Here is a 14,894-nt window from a genome sequence, read left to right on the forward strand (position 1 = left end):
TTAGACGTCATACTGCTGAAGCATTTCTAGGTTGTTGCTGCTTTGCACATCATGAAATATTAAAGAAAATAAAGAAACCACAGGCTTTAATATTCAAGTTATATTGCTTTGTCAAGAGATACAGTAAAAAACAAATTGATATAAAGTAACTAAAAGAGTAGCCATGATGTGTTGTCAGTGTAGTGCCTTCTCTGCTGTACAACCCCCTGAGTTAGCAGTCTTGGTATATCCAACCACCCACTCCAGAACTGTAGATTCAACTGAAGCATTAATATATGTTCATGCTATAGGACTATTTCTATGAAGCAGTGCAGACTTACATAAGTTGTAAAATATGTAGTTGTAGACCTTGTGAAGTAAGAGTTTTGAGGTTTTTAAGTGTCCGTATATCGGTTAAATGTTTATTTATTGTCTATTTGTTGTTTTTAGATTTTGTTTTTCTCAGGATATCTATTCCCCTTCAATCTTGTGTTGTAGTAATTGCATCCTGGTGTATTTCTGTTTCCATATTAATGCTGTTATCTATAGTCTTATCATAATGGCATTCTTTGCACATATCTGTAGTTACTATAAATGATGTATTCATGTGAAAATTAGAAAAGAATGATCTAGAAATAACAGTTTAATACTGCAAGCAAGCTTTTTTTCCTCAATTTGTGGTAATTTGTATGTAGCACTGCCACTATACCACCATTCTCTTCAGGTAAAAGTATGAAACTATTTATTAAACCAGCTTTTTTAATGTGTTTGTTAAAATTGTCTTTAGGATATATACCTGGATTTGTTTGAAAAATTACCAATAAAGTGAATGAAAATAGTTTCTCTACTCATATCTAAAAAAGACTCATCGCAGACAGCTGTAAACTAATCTGGTTTGCTAACGTTTTTGAGTGTAATCTACTTGTTTATATAGTATTTTTTTTTATTAAATGATTGATGTGAGAACTAGGGTCCTTCTGCACAGGGTCAGGTGTAGAAATATTAGTCTACTTTGTACTTTATAATTGTAGATGCTGTTAAAGCATTCGTTCATTAATTCATTCATTCATTCATTCGTTTTCTGTAAGGGACGCATCCTGCTTAGGGTCACGGTAGGTTCACTAAGGGTCAGCAATCAATCTCAGTGCATCACACACACACACAGTCATCCAGACATGAGAACAAAACACCAAAGTCCCTCACAGATAGTCAGCCGAGGCAGGGTTTGAACCCACAACTCCAGAACCTTGGAGCCGTGTGATGGTGACACTACCTGAATTGCCACCGTGGGGCACGTGTATTTTAGTCTAACAGTGAGTCAGTCAGTTAAGGATATTAACTATTTTTAGCTGTCCACTTAGTGATCCGGCAGTGACCTCAATACGTGATTTTGACACTTTACATGTGATGAATTAATTGATTTTCCCTTTAAATATCTAAGTGTTTACAACAAACATATATTAATTCAGCTAAAAGGCATTAAATCAGGTTCACATGAGTGGATGTTCGTCACAAGATTGTCACAATGACCTTTTCTGTAATGAAAAACGCTAGGATGTAAAACTGAAAGGATATAAAGTCAGACTAATTTTCTTCAGTTGCATTTTCTTTCTCTGTAACACCACAACTGTTTGTCTGCAACTCTTCTTTTAACAAAAGACGGGCTTGTTGCAAAAGGACAGTGGGAGCATCAGGGTCCTTCTCTACTCCACCCTGCATGGGCTGATCTGGGTGGTGCCTACGCAAGTGTTTCACCACTTGGAACTTTTGCTTGGCCTGGTAGGGACAGTGGAGGCAGCGGAAGGGCAGCTGATTAGTATGAGAGAGGTAGTGGTGGCGGAGACCAGCAGGCCACCGGAAACACTTCTGACATATGGAGCACACGTAGGGCCGATCATCACTGTGCTTCTTCTGGTGTGTCTTGAGCAGGAAGCGGGTCTTGAAACCCTTGCCACACTTTTCACAGATGAAGGCACGTACGTCTCTATGACGAGTCTCACAGTGGACACGTAGGGCATCAGATCTGTTTGTGCGATATTCACATTCCTCACATGCATATGATTTGGTTCCTTTTATAACACAAAAAAGATATTATTGTAGGGTTATTAAATAGCTTTTACATGATTATGTGATTTTTATATGTCCAATGCAGGGAAATTAGTCTAGTTTTCGGTCCTGGGTTTCGCAGTTACAGTAACAGTTCAATTACCAGTGAATTACCTAGGACTGAAAACTAAATTCAAGGTGAGCATTTGGTCTGTTGCGTAGTAAATACATAGAGAATCTTCCAGAAGGTGATTACCTGTATGTTTGGTCATGTGGTACTTTAACTGGTTTACCCATTTACATTTGTAACCACACTCTGGACAGAGATATTTGCGCTCATCCTGGTGAATCCTCATGTGATACTGAAAAATCACAACAATATTTTTAGAACAGAATGTCAATTAACTCATGAAACACTGATGCTGTTCAAACATAAACATTAGGTTGCTCAATATTTCAATTCTAAAAACATCAACGTTGTTAGGCATGGTGTTCAAATTAAGTGCTCTTGCCACTGTACAAAGTTTACACTGATACATGGTTTGGTGTGGGTGTAATTCATAATGTTTCCTACCTTAAGTCGAGACGGATCAGCGCAGGCATAGCTGCACTTCTCACAGTGATATGGTTTTTCACCTGTGTGAATGCGCATGTGCCAGGTGATTTTCTGTCTGTTCTGGGTTGAGAATTCACATTCAGTGCACTTGTAGAGACGTGTACCACCATGTGAACGAATGTGCTGATCAAACACCAGCTGATGGACACAAGAAAAGCCACAAATGTCACACTTAAGGTTTTTTTCCTCCTGACAGCCTCCTTCGTGCTCATCCAAGATGTGATGGATGAGCTGCAGCCTCTTTCCAGTAGTGAAAGGACAATCCGGGCATTTCTGGGTGAGGGAGACCTTACGTTGCTTTTCTTGTGAGTTGGCGTCCTCTTTTTGAGAATGTTCATGTTGCACATGGGTTTTTAGGATAGCCTTACTGTTGCATATGAAGCCACACTTGTTGCAGTGTTGGCTGATGGCAGCCTCATGGGTTCGTTTACAGTGCTGTTTCAAGGCAATTTCAGAGCTGAAGCGGGCCTCACACTGGTTGCAATGGTACTTTAATTCACCTGTGTGGCAGCTGACTGTATGTCGACTAATATCGGTTGGGTTGTAGGCTTTGTAGTCACAAAGAGAACAAAAATGAGTAGCTTGTCTGTCATGGATCCGCTGACGATGCAGCCGTAGTTTGGACGAAGTGCCAAAAGTCTGATCGCAAAGTTCACAGCAGTGTCTACCAACACCAGTATGCATGGACTCATGAGCATCCAGACGGTGGCGCCGTGCTGTACTGAAATCACAGAAGCGGCAGCGGAACGGACGTGCACCCTCATGCTTCAGTGCCATGTGCTGTGTCATACACCGCTCTTGCTTGCAAGTGAAAGTACACAGCTTACAGCAAATCTGAGCTCGTTTGCCCTGTTTAATGTAATCATTTTTACTGTGAACCAGGACATGGTGACTGAGGGATTTCTTAGACCTGGCCACAAAAGAACATTGTTGGCATTGACTCTCGCCAGGCTTTAAACAGCCACGTATCTCATGGCTTTTTAATGCTCTTTTTTGTTGGCAAACAAATGGACAGTTTGGGCAGGAATATCGTGTTCTAGTGTTTACTAATTTCTCTTCCAAGTTTCTAACAACCATTCCATCTGCAGTTCCAACTAGCACTTCCCGCTTACGATCTAATTCACTGTGATCTTTCTCTGGCTCGTTTACAATCAGCTGACTTTTATCTGTGCTTCTAAAGCAGCTTGCACAGTGTCGATCTATTGTTGCTTTCCTGCTACAAGAAAAGAAACAAATCTTGCAGGTGAACTTATCATTATTTTCCTGGTAACCACACGTTTCAACAGTTGCCGGTCCTAATCTTGTTGAAACAGAATCATGGTTAGTGTTCTTGTCCTCCAGGATGATCTTTGCCCTTTTATTTCCTACTGTGCTTTGAGCTTCATTGTCTTCACACTGATCTCTCACAGTGACAGGTGACGATGAGCATTCAGTCTCATTATTATTGTGGATGGTGTATGACCCCTGTGTATTTACATGATCTGTTATCTTCTCTGTAATTTTCCCAGCAGAGAACACCTTTATATTCTTTTGCACTGCACTGCATTTTCGGAGACGGTGGGTGTTAAAAGAACGTAACTGTTTGAAGCGCAAACCACAGTCCTGACAGTGGAGGGCTGCTTTCATAACCTGGCAGGATGATCTACAATGGCGCTCTAAAGCTGCTTGCTTGCGTGTCACATAAGAGCAGTGATCGCACCGATAAAGGTTTTCCTGGGTTTGGACCACCAGCATCTGCACTCTACCTTCCAGTATTAGTGCCTCGGCTTGGTCTTTGTCTTGTCTCCTCATAACCTGGAGCTGGGTTTCTGAACCTGTATCATCAGCTGAATGGGTTAATGAGGATGCAACTTGTTTAGTTACTAAGCTTTGGGTTCCTAGTAAAATCCCATTATCTCTGTCTACCACCAGCTCTTCAGTATCACTACCGTCCTCATGGTCTGAAACTTCCTCTTCACTTACAGACTCAACAGGGATCTGGGTAACACTGCATGTTGTGTGAGATACAGGGGAGGTATTAAAGGACATATCTGTGATTACCTGTTCTTTTGAGTCAGTACACAGGGGTCCTGTTTGTGCAGTATCAGTGCATGACACCGAGGTCAAAATATAACATTGCTCTTGGCCAGAGACCACTGGCACACCTTCACTGACCTTCACTGAATTTTCCATTTCACTGTTTGTCTGATCAACATCTGAACATCTGTCTTGGTGTTCTAAGATGACATCAGCAGTCACTGAATCATTCACTGATTCATAACTTAAATGAACACTAACATCATTTGTCGCAGTGATATTTTGTGACTCCTCTTGATCATGACCTCCAGAATCCCCTTGTTTTACTGCGGGTTCCTCGGCTATTTTCTGAGAGCCTACAACTTTAGAGTAAAAGTTATGCATCGGATCCACTGAACAGTTTTGTCTCTCCTTCTCTGCGTATAATTCCAGCCACTTCACATCACCAGGCACATACCCATGGGCTTTGCGCTTGTGCAGGAAGAGTCCGGTGTTGCTAAAGGTTGAGTATGAGCAGAGGGCACAACGAAATTCCCTTGTCCGAGTATGTCTGCAGTTTTCATGGTTGTGAAGAGCTTGACGATACTTTGTTGTGTATGCACAGAACTTGCACTGATAAACTGGAGGCTGGTGGTCTTCAGCTGAAGAGTGTTTGAGCTGCATGTGTTTGTGGAGTTCTGTCTTTCGCTTGCACGTATAAGCACACACCTCACAAATTAGTGTCTTGGATTGATGCCGGAGCTTATGGCTGTTCAACTGGTCAATGCGGTGACAACGGTACACGCACTGGTTACATTTGTACCTAAAATTGAAGACAGGAAATATCTTGAAATATAAATGTCACACAGAGATGAATAAGTGTTAGATGAAAACAGATAAGGAAATTATTGAACAAGAATTAAACCTACCTCAGATCACCAGTATGTTTGCGCATGTGGACATTCAGGTAATGCTTCCATTTGGTAACATAGCCACACTCTGAACACATGTGCTGCTTGTCATCGGAATGTGTCAGCATATGCTTCGAGAGATATGTTTCATCCCGACATCTGAAGTCACATAATGTACATTTGTGGGGCTTTTCACCTGTGAGAAACAATTAGTAAATGTATGACCACCACAGATTCTAATACTATGCTTTACACACACACACACACAAATTAAATGGGGGAATACTCCCAAATGTCGTATCCCAAATGTTCTTATTTTCCATTGTAATCAAATAATCAACAAACATCTTTAAATACTGATTTGAAAGTTGGTCAAATCTTAAAATCTGTGTATATCTGTTATAATGGTGTGATTCTGAGATCAGTGTGCATGCCTGATTTGAATGTGATCTCACCAGTATGCAGCAGCATGTGCCTTTTAAGGACTCTCTTGTGAGCAGTCACAAAGTTGCACTCCTGACATTGGTGCGTCTTCTCATTAGCATGAAGGTGGCCAACGTGCTGGTCAAACTCCACCGGATTGAAAGTGGTGAAAGGACAGAAAGCACAGTTCAGCTGTGTGTCCCCTGCATGACCTTGTCTTTTGTGCTGCTGGAAACGGCTCTTGTTGGAGCATGTGAAGTCACACTGTGTACAGTGAAAGGCCTGATGTGTGCGAAAATGAGTCTCCATATCTTCTTTGGATCTAAACAAAGCAGTACATGCATGGTGACGGCACTCTGTGGCTTTGATACTATGGACATTTAGTAGGTGCCTCTGAAGCATTTTCTTCTCTTTGCACTGAAAAGTACATCCCTTCTGGAGGCAGGGCAGAGGCTGCCCATCATCAGTCTTGAGATGGGTCTTCATATGGCCCTTTAATGTCTGACTCTGACCAAAGCTCTTCTTGCAAGTCGGGCATGTATAGAGGTCTGTGGCACTATCGTCCTCTCCTTGATGACCGTGAACACTGAGGAGATGGCGGCGCAGGGTGTTACTTTCCACTGCACTATAATCGCACATGTGACAGCGGTGTAACTTCTCACCGGATTCCCTCAGCATGTGGACACGCAGCTTGCTCTTGCTGGTGAAGTAGTGCTTGCACGTGGGGCACTGCAAGTTGGGGTCAGGAAAATGGAGACGCATGTGTTCCATCAAGTGAGAGCGAGTTTTAAAGCAGCGCCGGCATTCCGTACAGATGTGAGTGCGAAAAATATGCTCTGTGCCCTCTTCCACGTGATCTAAAACACAATGATATACATAATTCAGAACCACCATCTTAACACGTTACATTTTTAAAGCATGGTTCATCCATTTGGATTTATGTGTCAGCTAGAGTGTCCAGCATTAACAAGGTATTTACTCCTTCATACACACAACAACACATATATAAAAGAAGGTTTATCAAATAGTCGCCCACCTTGGACTGAGTTTAGAGAGGTTTCCTCCTGATGAAGTGAGGACTTTCTTCTTTTGCTTGATTTTTTCTGTCCTTTCGGCTGGGGATTCTGAGCATCAGTAGCACTTTGTGGCAAAGGTGAAGTATGAATCTGTACATTTCTCTTTCTACTTTTCTTCTTTGAACCTGCAGATTTGTTTTTCTCACACATGTCGTGTATGCCCTTTGCAGCTTCCTCCTGATTAGGAGCTGGTTAATAAAAATAAATGATGTGAATAATAATACCAAGAGTCAGCTCTGTGTGTAATGTTTCATTTACTGTTATTTATTATTGTGTCTTTTTGCCATACAATTTAGAGAATAACATTGTAGATTATTTACCACTGTTTGGCTCAGAATTGTTATTTTGTAAGATGTCCTGGAGCTGGTCTTCATTGCTATGATTTCGTTTTTGTTCCTCCATCTTTTCCTGCTTTTGTTAAAGCCTTGACAATGAATGAGGCAGAAAATGTGTCTTTTTTACAAAGGAGGCCCACCTGCTAAATCACGTCCTCACCACAAACACCTTACTTCAGAAAGAGCAAATGATTAATCCACATCCCAGTTCCCATAGTTTGGAAAAGCACAGTTAGAGTTTACAGCAATTTATTTACTTAAATTTAGCCACAGGGTTTTTTTTATTTGATACATCTCGTGTTTTTTTACGTTCTTTAAATGAATATAGAAGGCACACACCGTATTTTAAGCTCGGGGTTTTAACAGAAGCACTGTTACACAGTAAACTTTAAACTGAAACAGAAACACGTCACTGCCTGCAGTTTTCAAAAGACTTTTCTCCAGAAAACAGCGCATTCTCAGCTTACCGGCTAATAGCACAACACGAACCTCATTTTGACATATTTTAGAGCTTTTAAAATGTCCGCCTAAACACCGAATTACCTGTGGAAACTAAGGCTGTGAAACTTCTATTCAGTTAATCTCCTTTTATTGGAGACTCCTTGAAACCGAGGAAATCGTCGTGGGAGCGGCGCCATTTGTTTAACATTTAACTTTACATAAAAAAAAACGATACGAACTTAGGTGAAGAAATGAAACATTTGTACAATCTTTCAAATGCGGAAATAATGAAATAATGAAGCGCTTATACGTCCTAACAAGCGTCACATTTTTTTTGAATTTGCTCTTTGACATCGCGTGTAACCCGGAACTGTTTTGGTGGTTCGCGTTTCAGGGGGAAACTATTTCCAGTAACATCCGAAGTGTCATGGTGCTGCCCATGTGATTTGTCCTGTCTTTGTGTTCCATTCTTCTGTGGGGATTTCTGCTTCTCAAATTAACTGGAGTCCTCGGGTCTAACAGCAAAGAATGGATTTATTTACAAACAGTTTATTCCAACAATGACATGGAAAGGATCCACTGAGATGTCCATGTTATTAAGGTAAGATCCTAAGCCATTGGACTTAATTCAATGGCAGAGTATAGAGAACAGCTGGGTAATCACATCTGGATATTATTACTGTCTGCTTCTGATCAGTTTCGAATGACTTTGTGTGTTCTTATTTGCAGAGTGCAACTTTGAGGCAGTTACCCTGCAGCCAGGGATTCATGAAGGACACACTTGAAGCATCCATACAATGACCCTTTCAGATTTTCTTGGGGCATTGAAAGACAACCCCTATTTCGGGGCTGGTTTTGGGTTGGTTGGAGTGGGCACGGCTCTTGCAGTGGCCAGGAAGGGGGCACAGATTGGTATGGTCTTTTTTAGGCGCCATTACATGATCACTCTGGAGGTGCCCAGCAGAGATAAGAGTTACCACTGGTTGCTGAGCTGGATCACCAAACATGCCAAGCACACCCAGCATCTAAGTGTGGAAACCTCTTATATGCAGCATGAGAGTGGACGAGTCCACACACAGTTTGACTTCCACCCAAGTCCTGGGAACCACATCATCTGGTGAGGCACCAAAAACAAAACCTCTCATATAACCCCAATATATTGTTTTAATGACAGACACAAATTGATAAAACCAATAGAAAAGCTTTGCTTCTGCTGGATCTGAATATAAACCTGCATCCATACTGGTCCTTTCTTCATATGACTGGTGACCTCTGCCTTACATGGCCCTTCAGGTCAATCTATAATAGTAGAGGGCATTCGTGGCTGAATATGTTTTGTCCAAATTATTGCCTAAATGTTCAAAGCTTTATGGATATTATTTGATGTGTAGGATGGGTTTTTCTAGAGCCACAGATCTTATGATACCCTGAAATCTGTGTTTTATGCCATATATCACTTAGAACTGAGTCTGTATGTCAGGTTTAAACCTCTTTAATTTCAAACATAAGTTTGGAAAATTATCATAAAATATGAATTATCCAAACAAATGTATAAATTATATATTGAAGGGTGAAAAAAGAGGCAAGAAATATGTTGAATACCTGTTGGGGAACAATAAGTAATTGACTGAATAGAATAATCATTAATGTATATGGTTTTGTTGTAGGTATGGAAGCAAATGGATAAGAGTGGAGAGAACCAGAGAGAAGCAAATGGTGGATCTGCACACAGGAACCCCATGGGAATCTGTCACATTCACAGCATTTGGTAGAAACAGGCAGATATTCTTCAGCATACTGCAGGAAGGTAGGATGGCTGTAAGATGGCTGTAACATTTATTTCAGCTGTTTCCGGTGTTAGGAGTCGCAGACAGGTTAGAGTACCTCTGTTGTGTCAACTAAAAGTCAGCCATGTTGTTTAATACTAGACTGAGTGCTAGAGGAAGAGGGCTCTCATACCCAGCCAGAGAGTATGAGATCTGTTCTAATGTCTTTGACTGCCAGCTAAGGATGTCTGTGACATTATTTGAAACTTGTAATCTCCTGAGTCAATGCTCCTTATGGTCAGTATATCATTTAGAATGTATATATATTTTCATTATATAATTTTCTTACATAGCACGAGAGCTGGCTCTGAAGCAGGAGGAAGGCCGTACAGTGATGTATACTGCAATGGGAGCAGAATGGAGGCCGTTTGGGTTCCCCCGCCGCCGCCGCCCCTTGTCCTCTGTTGTGTTGGAGAACGGGGTGGCTGAGAGTATCGTGGCTGATGTTAAGGAATTCATTAATAATCCAAAGTGGTACACTGACAGAGGTACACCATAACTATCTTTAAGATGTAACCCCTCTGAGTTTCAGAGAAAGAGGTATTTATTTATTGTTGTTTTGTCTGTCAAGGGATTCCATACAGAAGGGGATATCTACTTTTTGGACCACCAGGCTGCGGAAAGAGCAGTTTCATGTAAGAGTAATGATGTAAATATCTTAAAATTAATTAATAACAGATGATAATTTATTTATTGAGTTCTTTAAAACAAATTTGGTCACTGTACAATTTCATAAATATTTGTGTAGTTTTGATGTCTCGTAGTATTATGAAATGCAAGAAATGTTAATAAGGGCGGCACGGTGGTGTGTTCTCCCTGTGTCTGCGTGGGTTTCCTCCGGGTGACTGTCTGTGAGGAGTGTGGTGTGTTCTCCCTGTGTCCGCATGGGTTTCCTCCGGGTGACTGTCTGTGAGGAGTGTGGTGTGTTCTCCCTGTGTCTGCGTGGGTTTCCTCCGGGTGACTGTCTGTGAGGGGTGGTGTGTTCTCCCTGTGTCAGCGTGGGTTTCCTCCGGGTGACTGTCTGTGAGGGGTGGTGTGTTCTCCCTGTGTCAGCGTGGGTTTCCTCCGGGTGACTGTCTGTGAGGACTGTGGTGTGTTCTCTCTGTGTCTGCATGGGTTTCCTCCGGGTGCTCCAGTTTCCTCCCACAGTCCAAAAACACATGTTGGTAGGTGGATTGGAGACTCAAAAGTGTGTGTGAGTGTATGTGTCGCCCACCTCCAGGGTGTGTTCCTGCCTTGTGCCCAGTGATTCTGGGTAGACTCCGGACCCACCGCAACCCTGAATTGAATAAGCGGTTACAGACAACAAATGAATGAATGAATGAAAATAAATAGTAATAATAAAAAAACTTTCCTGAGTAGTGGTGTTCAAACAATTTTGTTTGAGAAACAGTTTTGCTTTTTTATTTCTTTATTTTTAGAACAGCTTTAGCTGGGGAGCTGGGTTACAGCATCTGTTTGATGAGTCTGAGTGACCGCAGCCTGTCTGATGATCGATTGAACCACCTGCTGAGTGTGGCTCCACAGCAGAGCATTATTCTGCTGGAGGACGTGGACGCTGCCTTTGTCAGCAGGGAACTGCAGCCCACTGAAAGTATGTCCACAGGGTGGCGCTTTTACAATTGTTTTATAACCGGTTACACTATGTTTTTGTTCATGTGAATATATAACCTGTTTAGTTACCTCTGTTTTTTATGTTTTCTATTTCAATGTTATTGCCAATTACTCAATACACAGTTTATTATGCAGTAATATTTTATGTGCAAATATATTTTATAATGTATCTTAGAAAATGCAGAAGATATATAACAATCACAGCCTACAGCTTAATTAATACAACAAAATAACTAATTATTATGTACTTTGAATTACAGTTTCACAGATTATCTCCACACTGCAGAGGTAATGTCCACTTAAATCTTTCAGACAGACCTCTGATTCTGTTTTTATGTCCTCTTTACCCAGACCCGATGGCCTACCAAGGCATGGGCAGGCTAACCTTCAGTGGACTGCTTAATTCTTTGGATGGAGTTGCTTCTTCAGAGGCTAGAATTGTCTTTATGACTACTAACTTCATTGAGAGGTACATCATATTAATGAGGTGCAGGTTTATTCACAGGCTGGCACTGAAATATTAGTGTAATGTGGACCACTATTACCCTTTGCACACGTTGCACAAATCTGTACATTCACGTGTTTCTTGTCATTAGAAAATGGTCATTTTTACCATGTTTTGGAATGTAATAAAAACAGAGTAATTTCCCAATAAATGACCAGTGAATGTTGCTGAAAAATGTCCCCTTTGTTGAAAGACTGAGCTTTACATGAGCACTGATGTGCCTTGTCCCATGAAGATTTACCAAAACGCTGTTCCCCAACAGGACGACTGAGTAAAAGCCTATAATGTATAAGTGATCTCTGCCTGTCATCCATAATTATTATTAAACAATTGGTTTAAACAGTGCTTTTTAAATTCCCAAAGGCACTTAGAACATGACAGTTTTTCCCTCCACATTTAACCCATCTGTGGCAGTGAACAGACCCTAGGGGCTGGCCTCCTCCTCTGTTAGACCACGGCTGCTTAAGTGTTTGCCTTTGTTTATAAGCATGTCTATACACCCGTGTGTTCAGATGTATTAATAATTCATCTGGTGCATATACTGTACTTATTTCACTTATAATTCTGCTGCCTGTCACACAGTAGTTATACAAACTGAACAATGCTTCATTTTTATCCCTTTCTCTAACTTTATCCTCTTTTTTTTGTCCCTTTTTATTAAAGGCTTGATCCAGCTCTTATACGACCTGGTCGTGTGGACCTGAAGCAGTATATTGGCCACTGCACACACTATCAGCTGGCTCAGATGTTTCGAAGATTCTACCCACAGGAACCTGTGGCTCAGGGGCAAAGGTTTGCTGAGTGTGCACTAGCAGTCCACTCTGAGCTCACTGCAGCTCAAGTACAGGGTCACTTCATGCTTTACAAAACGGACCCTGCTGGTTCTATTGACAATGTTGAGAAGATTTAAAGCGTGACAACACTCACAACACATTAATGGAAGCATTGAACATTTGAACTTATTGAACTTATTTGTGATGTTCTGTGTAATGTCAAGAATTCATAAAACAATTTACATCAACAGCTGTAAAATTTGAGTCATGTGTTTGTCCAAGGAAATGTGTGTGATATTATGCGGGATGGAAGCAAAACCAAGCCACAGAACTAGAGTAAAGTCGGATAAAGACCATAACCAACTATGTTAATGGATCAAAGATACAAAAAAACACTTTTCACTATACATCCTGTTTAGTATGTAATAATTATGACCTAAATTCAGAGGATAATCTTAGTATATTATGGGTTTAAAAAAAATCTTTCTAGGTTTCTAATACAACACTTATAATGCTGTGTATGGATCACAGTGTCCAATGTTTCAAAGAGCCAAAACCACCTTTATTGATTTAAAAAAATGGATAAGGTAAGATAAGATAAAAAGTAGCGGCACGGTGGCGCAGCAGGTAGGTGTCGCAGTCACACAGCTCCAGGGGCCTGGGAGTTGTGGGTTCGATTCCTGCTCCGGGTGACTGTCTGTGAGTGTGGTGTGTTCTGCCTGTGTCTGCGTGGGTTTCCTCCGGGTGACTGTCTGTGAGTGTGGTGTGTTCTGCCTGTGTCTGCGTGGGTTTCCTCCGGGTGCTCCGGTTTCCTCCCACAGTCCAAAAACACACGCAAGTAGGTTGAAGGGTGACTCAAAAAGTGACGGTATGAGTGAATGAGTGTGTCTGTGTTGCCCTGTGAAGGACTGGCGCCCCCTCCAGGGTGTGTTCCCACCTTGCGCCCAATGATTCCAGGTAGGCTCTGGACTCACCGTGACCCTGAATTGGATAAGGGTTACAGATAATGGATGGATGGATTATCCCAAAAGTGTTATGACACCTTACTATACAATTAATATGCTGTAAACAATGTACAGTATTACATTACAGATGAACTGTGTACAGCAGTAAAGTGCCTGTGCAGTGTATTTACTCTAGAGTTCAGTACATGATTGTATGTATGTACAAAAAAAAAAAAGCTGACCGAACTACTGATCTTGTTGGTTACTTCGCTGTAATGCTGCAGCCCCAGCACACAACCGCCTACAAGACGATACTTGACACCACAGATTAACGGAACATTCCTCCTCAGCAGTTGGCCTCTCACAACAAAGGACCTTGTTCTCTTTGAAAGTAGAGCTGGCTCTGGACCTTCTTGAAACAGAGGGACTTGCAGGTTTTAAGCACTTTGATATGGTCATCTAGGATGGCAACAGTTTTTTTTCTTCCTGAAATCTACTACAAGGTGGGGAATCTCAGAAGCATTCCTGAAATCACCTGTAAAGTGAAGAGAAAAGAGCTAGAACTGTCCCCTCTGGAGTCTCAGTTCTGCACATGCCCTGCTCTGACACACATTTCTGCAGTCTCACAAACGGGTATTCCGGAGAGATAGAGAATGATCCAGGGCACCGGGGTGAGGAAGACTGTCCATCTACAGGAGGGGCTGGGTGGTGTTAAAGGCACTGGAAAAGTCAAAGAAAATGGTCCTTATGGTTCTCCCTGTCTTCATCAGCTATGCCATCAGTACTTCAGGTCAGTGTTATTCGGTGCTTTGAGGTTTTTTACTCTTTGGTAATGGAACAATTGCAGGAGGTCTTCCAGAGCATTGGAACCCTCTGCAGCCTCCAGCTGAAGTTTTAGATGTGCTGAAGAACGTGACATAGCTGCCATAAATTATAAATGTGCATTTATTTTTTATTGTACACCTTACAAAAATATGTGGCTTCCACGTGTAACCCTTCCATGGCAGCGAACATATACAGGCACGCTGGAACACAAGCAGTGGGCAGCCATTGCCAACAGCTGGGGGTTGGGTGCCTTGCTTAAAAACTCGTCAGTTGGAGTCGGAGATTGCTGTTCAAAAGCATCCTCAGGTGTGAGAGTGTGAAACTTACCATAGCTGTGACTGTGCGAGTACATGATACCCTGTGATGGAGTACTGGTGCTGTGTCCAATGTGTGTTCTTGCCTTAATCCCAGCAATTCTGGGTAACCTCCAGACCCACTACAACCCTGGACTTTTAATTAACAGAAATGTAATTAATGGAGACACATGTGATGAGCAAAACTTTCAATTGTTCTTGTAAGTATTTCAAACAAAGCCTCAATGCTTTCCAGCAGAAATCCCACCAAGTTAAACCAGGCACTGAGGAA

At 41.6% G+C, this 14,894-nt stretch overlaps 2 protein-coding genes across 3 annotated transcripts; one reads left to right on the forward strand and one right to left on the reverse strand.

The window, feature by feature from the left end:
* Nucleotides 1-59: 59 nt before the first annotated feature.
* Nucleotides 60-7,654, reverse strand: znf142 (zinc finger protein 142). Its single transcript, XM_066686075.1, has 7 exons — nucleotides 7,367-7,654; nucleotides 7,007-7,234; nucleotides 6,003-6,827; nucleotides 5,566-5,743; nucleotides 2,600-5,459; nucleotides 2,282-2,387; nucleotides 60-2,048 (listed from the first exon to the last, which is right to left on the reverse strand). The coding sequence occupies exons 1-7, from the start codon at nucleotides 7,446-7,448 to the stop codon at nucleotides 1,564-1,566; spliced, it is 4,764 nt and encodes a 1,587-aa protein (XP_066542172.1). The 5' UTR covers nucleotides 7,449-7,654; the 3' UTR covers nucleotides 60-1,563.
* On the forward strand, nucleotides 7,066-12,778 carry bcs1l (BC1 (ubiquinol-cytochrome c reductase) synthesis-like). Of its 2 annotated transcripts, none has more exons than XM_066686076.1 (9): nucleotides 7,066-7,123; nucleotides 8,217-8,423; nucleotides 8,552-8,939; nucleotides 9,490-9,629; nucleotides 9,942-10,136; nucleotides 10,220-10,283; nucleotides 11,070-11,242; nucleotides 11,614-11,731; nucleotides 12,431-12,778. In XM_066686076.1, exons 3-9 carry the CDS (start codon nucleotides 8,620-8,622, stop codon nucleotides 12,675-12,677), a joined length of 1,257 nt encoding a protein of 418 aa, XP_066542173.1. In that variant the 5' UTR covers nucleotides 7,066-7,123; nucleotides 8,217-8,423; nucleotides 8,552-8,619; the 3' UTR covers nucleotides 12,678-12,778. The 2 variants fall into 2 exon arrangements, with proteins under 2 accessions (XP_066542173.1, XP_066542174.1); XM_066686077.1 differs by lacking the exon at nucleotides 7,066-7,123 and adding an exon at nucleotides 7,982-8,065.
* The last annotated feature ends 2,116 nt before the right edge of the window (nucleotides 12,779-14,894 follow it).

Source organism: Hoplias malabaricus, chromosome 12 (assembly GCF_029633855.1).
Source record: "Hoplias malabaricus isolate fHopMal1 chromosome 12, fHopMal1.hap1, whole genome shotgun sequence".
NCBI classification, from domain to species: domain Eukaryota; kingdom Metazoa; phylum Chordata; class Actinopteri; order Characiformes; family Erythrinidae; genus Hoplias; species Hoplias malabaricus.

Bases quoted from the DNA above. Each gene is read 5' to 3' on its own strand.
- znf142 (XM_066686075.1), bottom strand. From the start codon at position 7,448: ATGGAGGAACAAAAACGAAATCATAGCAATGAAGACCAGCTCCAGGAC. The intron at 2,388-2,599 runs GTAGGAAACATT...GTGATTTTTCAG, and splicing joins CTGATCCGTCTCGACTTAAG to TATCACATGAGGATTCACCA. The intron at 2,049-2,281 runs GTAATCACCTTC...GTGTTATAAAAG, and splicing joins CCACATGACCAAACATACAG to GAACCAAATCATATGCATGT.
- bcs1l (XM_066686076.1), top strand. From the start codon at position 8,620: ATGACCCTTTCAGATTTTCTTGGGGCATTGAAAGACAACCCCTATTTC. The intron at 8,940-9,489 runs GTGAGGCACCAA...GTTTTGTTGTAG, and splicing joins CCTGGGAACCACATCATCTG to GTATGGAAGCAAATGGATAA. The intron at 11,732-12,430 runs GTACATCATATT...TTTTTATTAAAG, and splicing joins ACTACTAACTTCATTGAGAG to GCTTGATCCAGCTCTTATAC.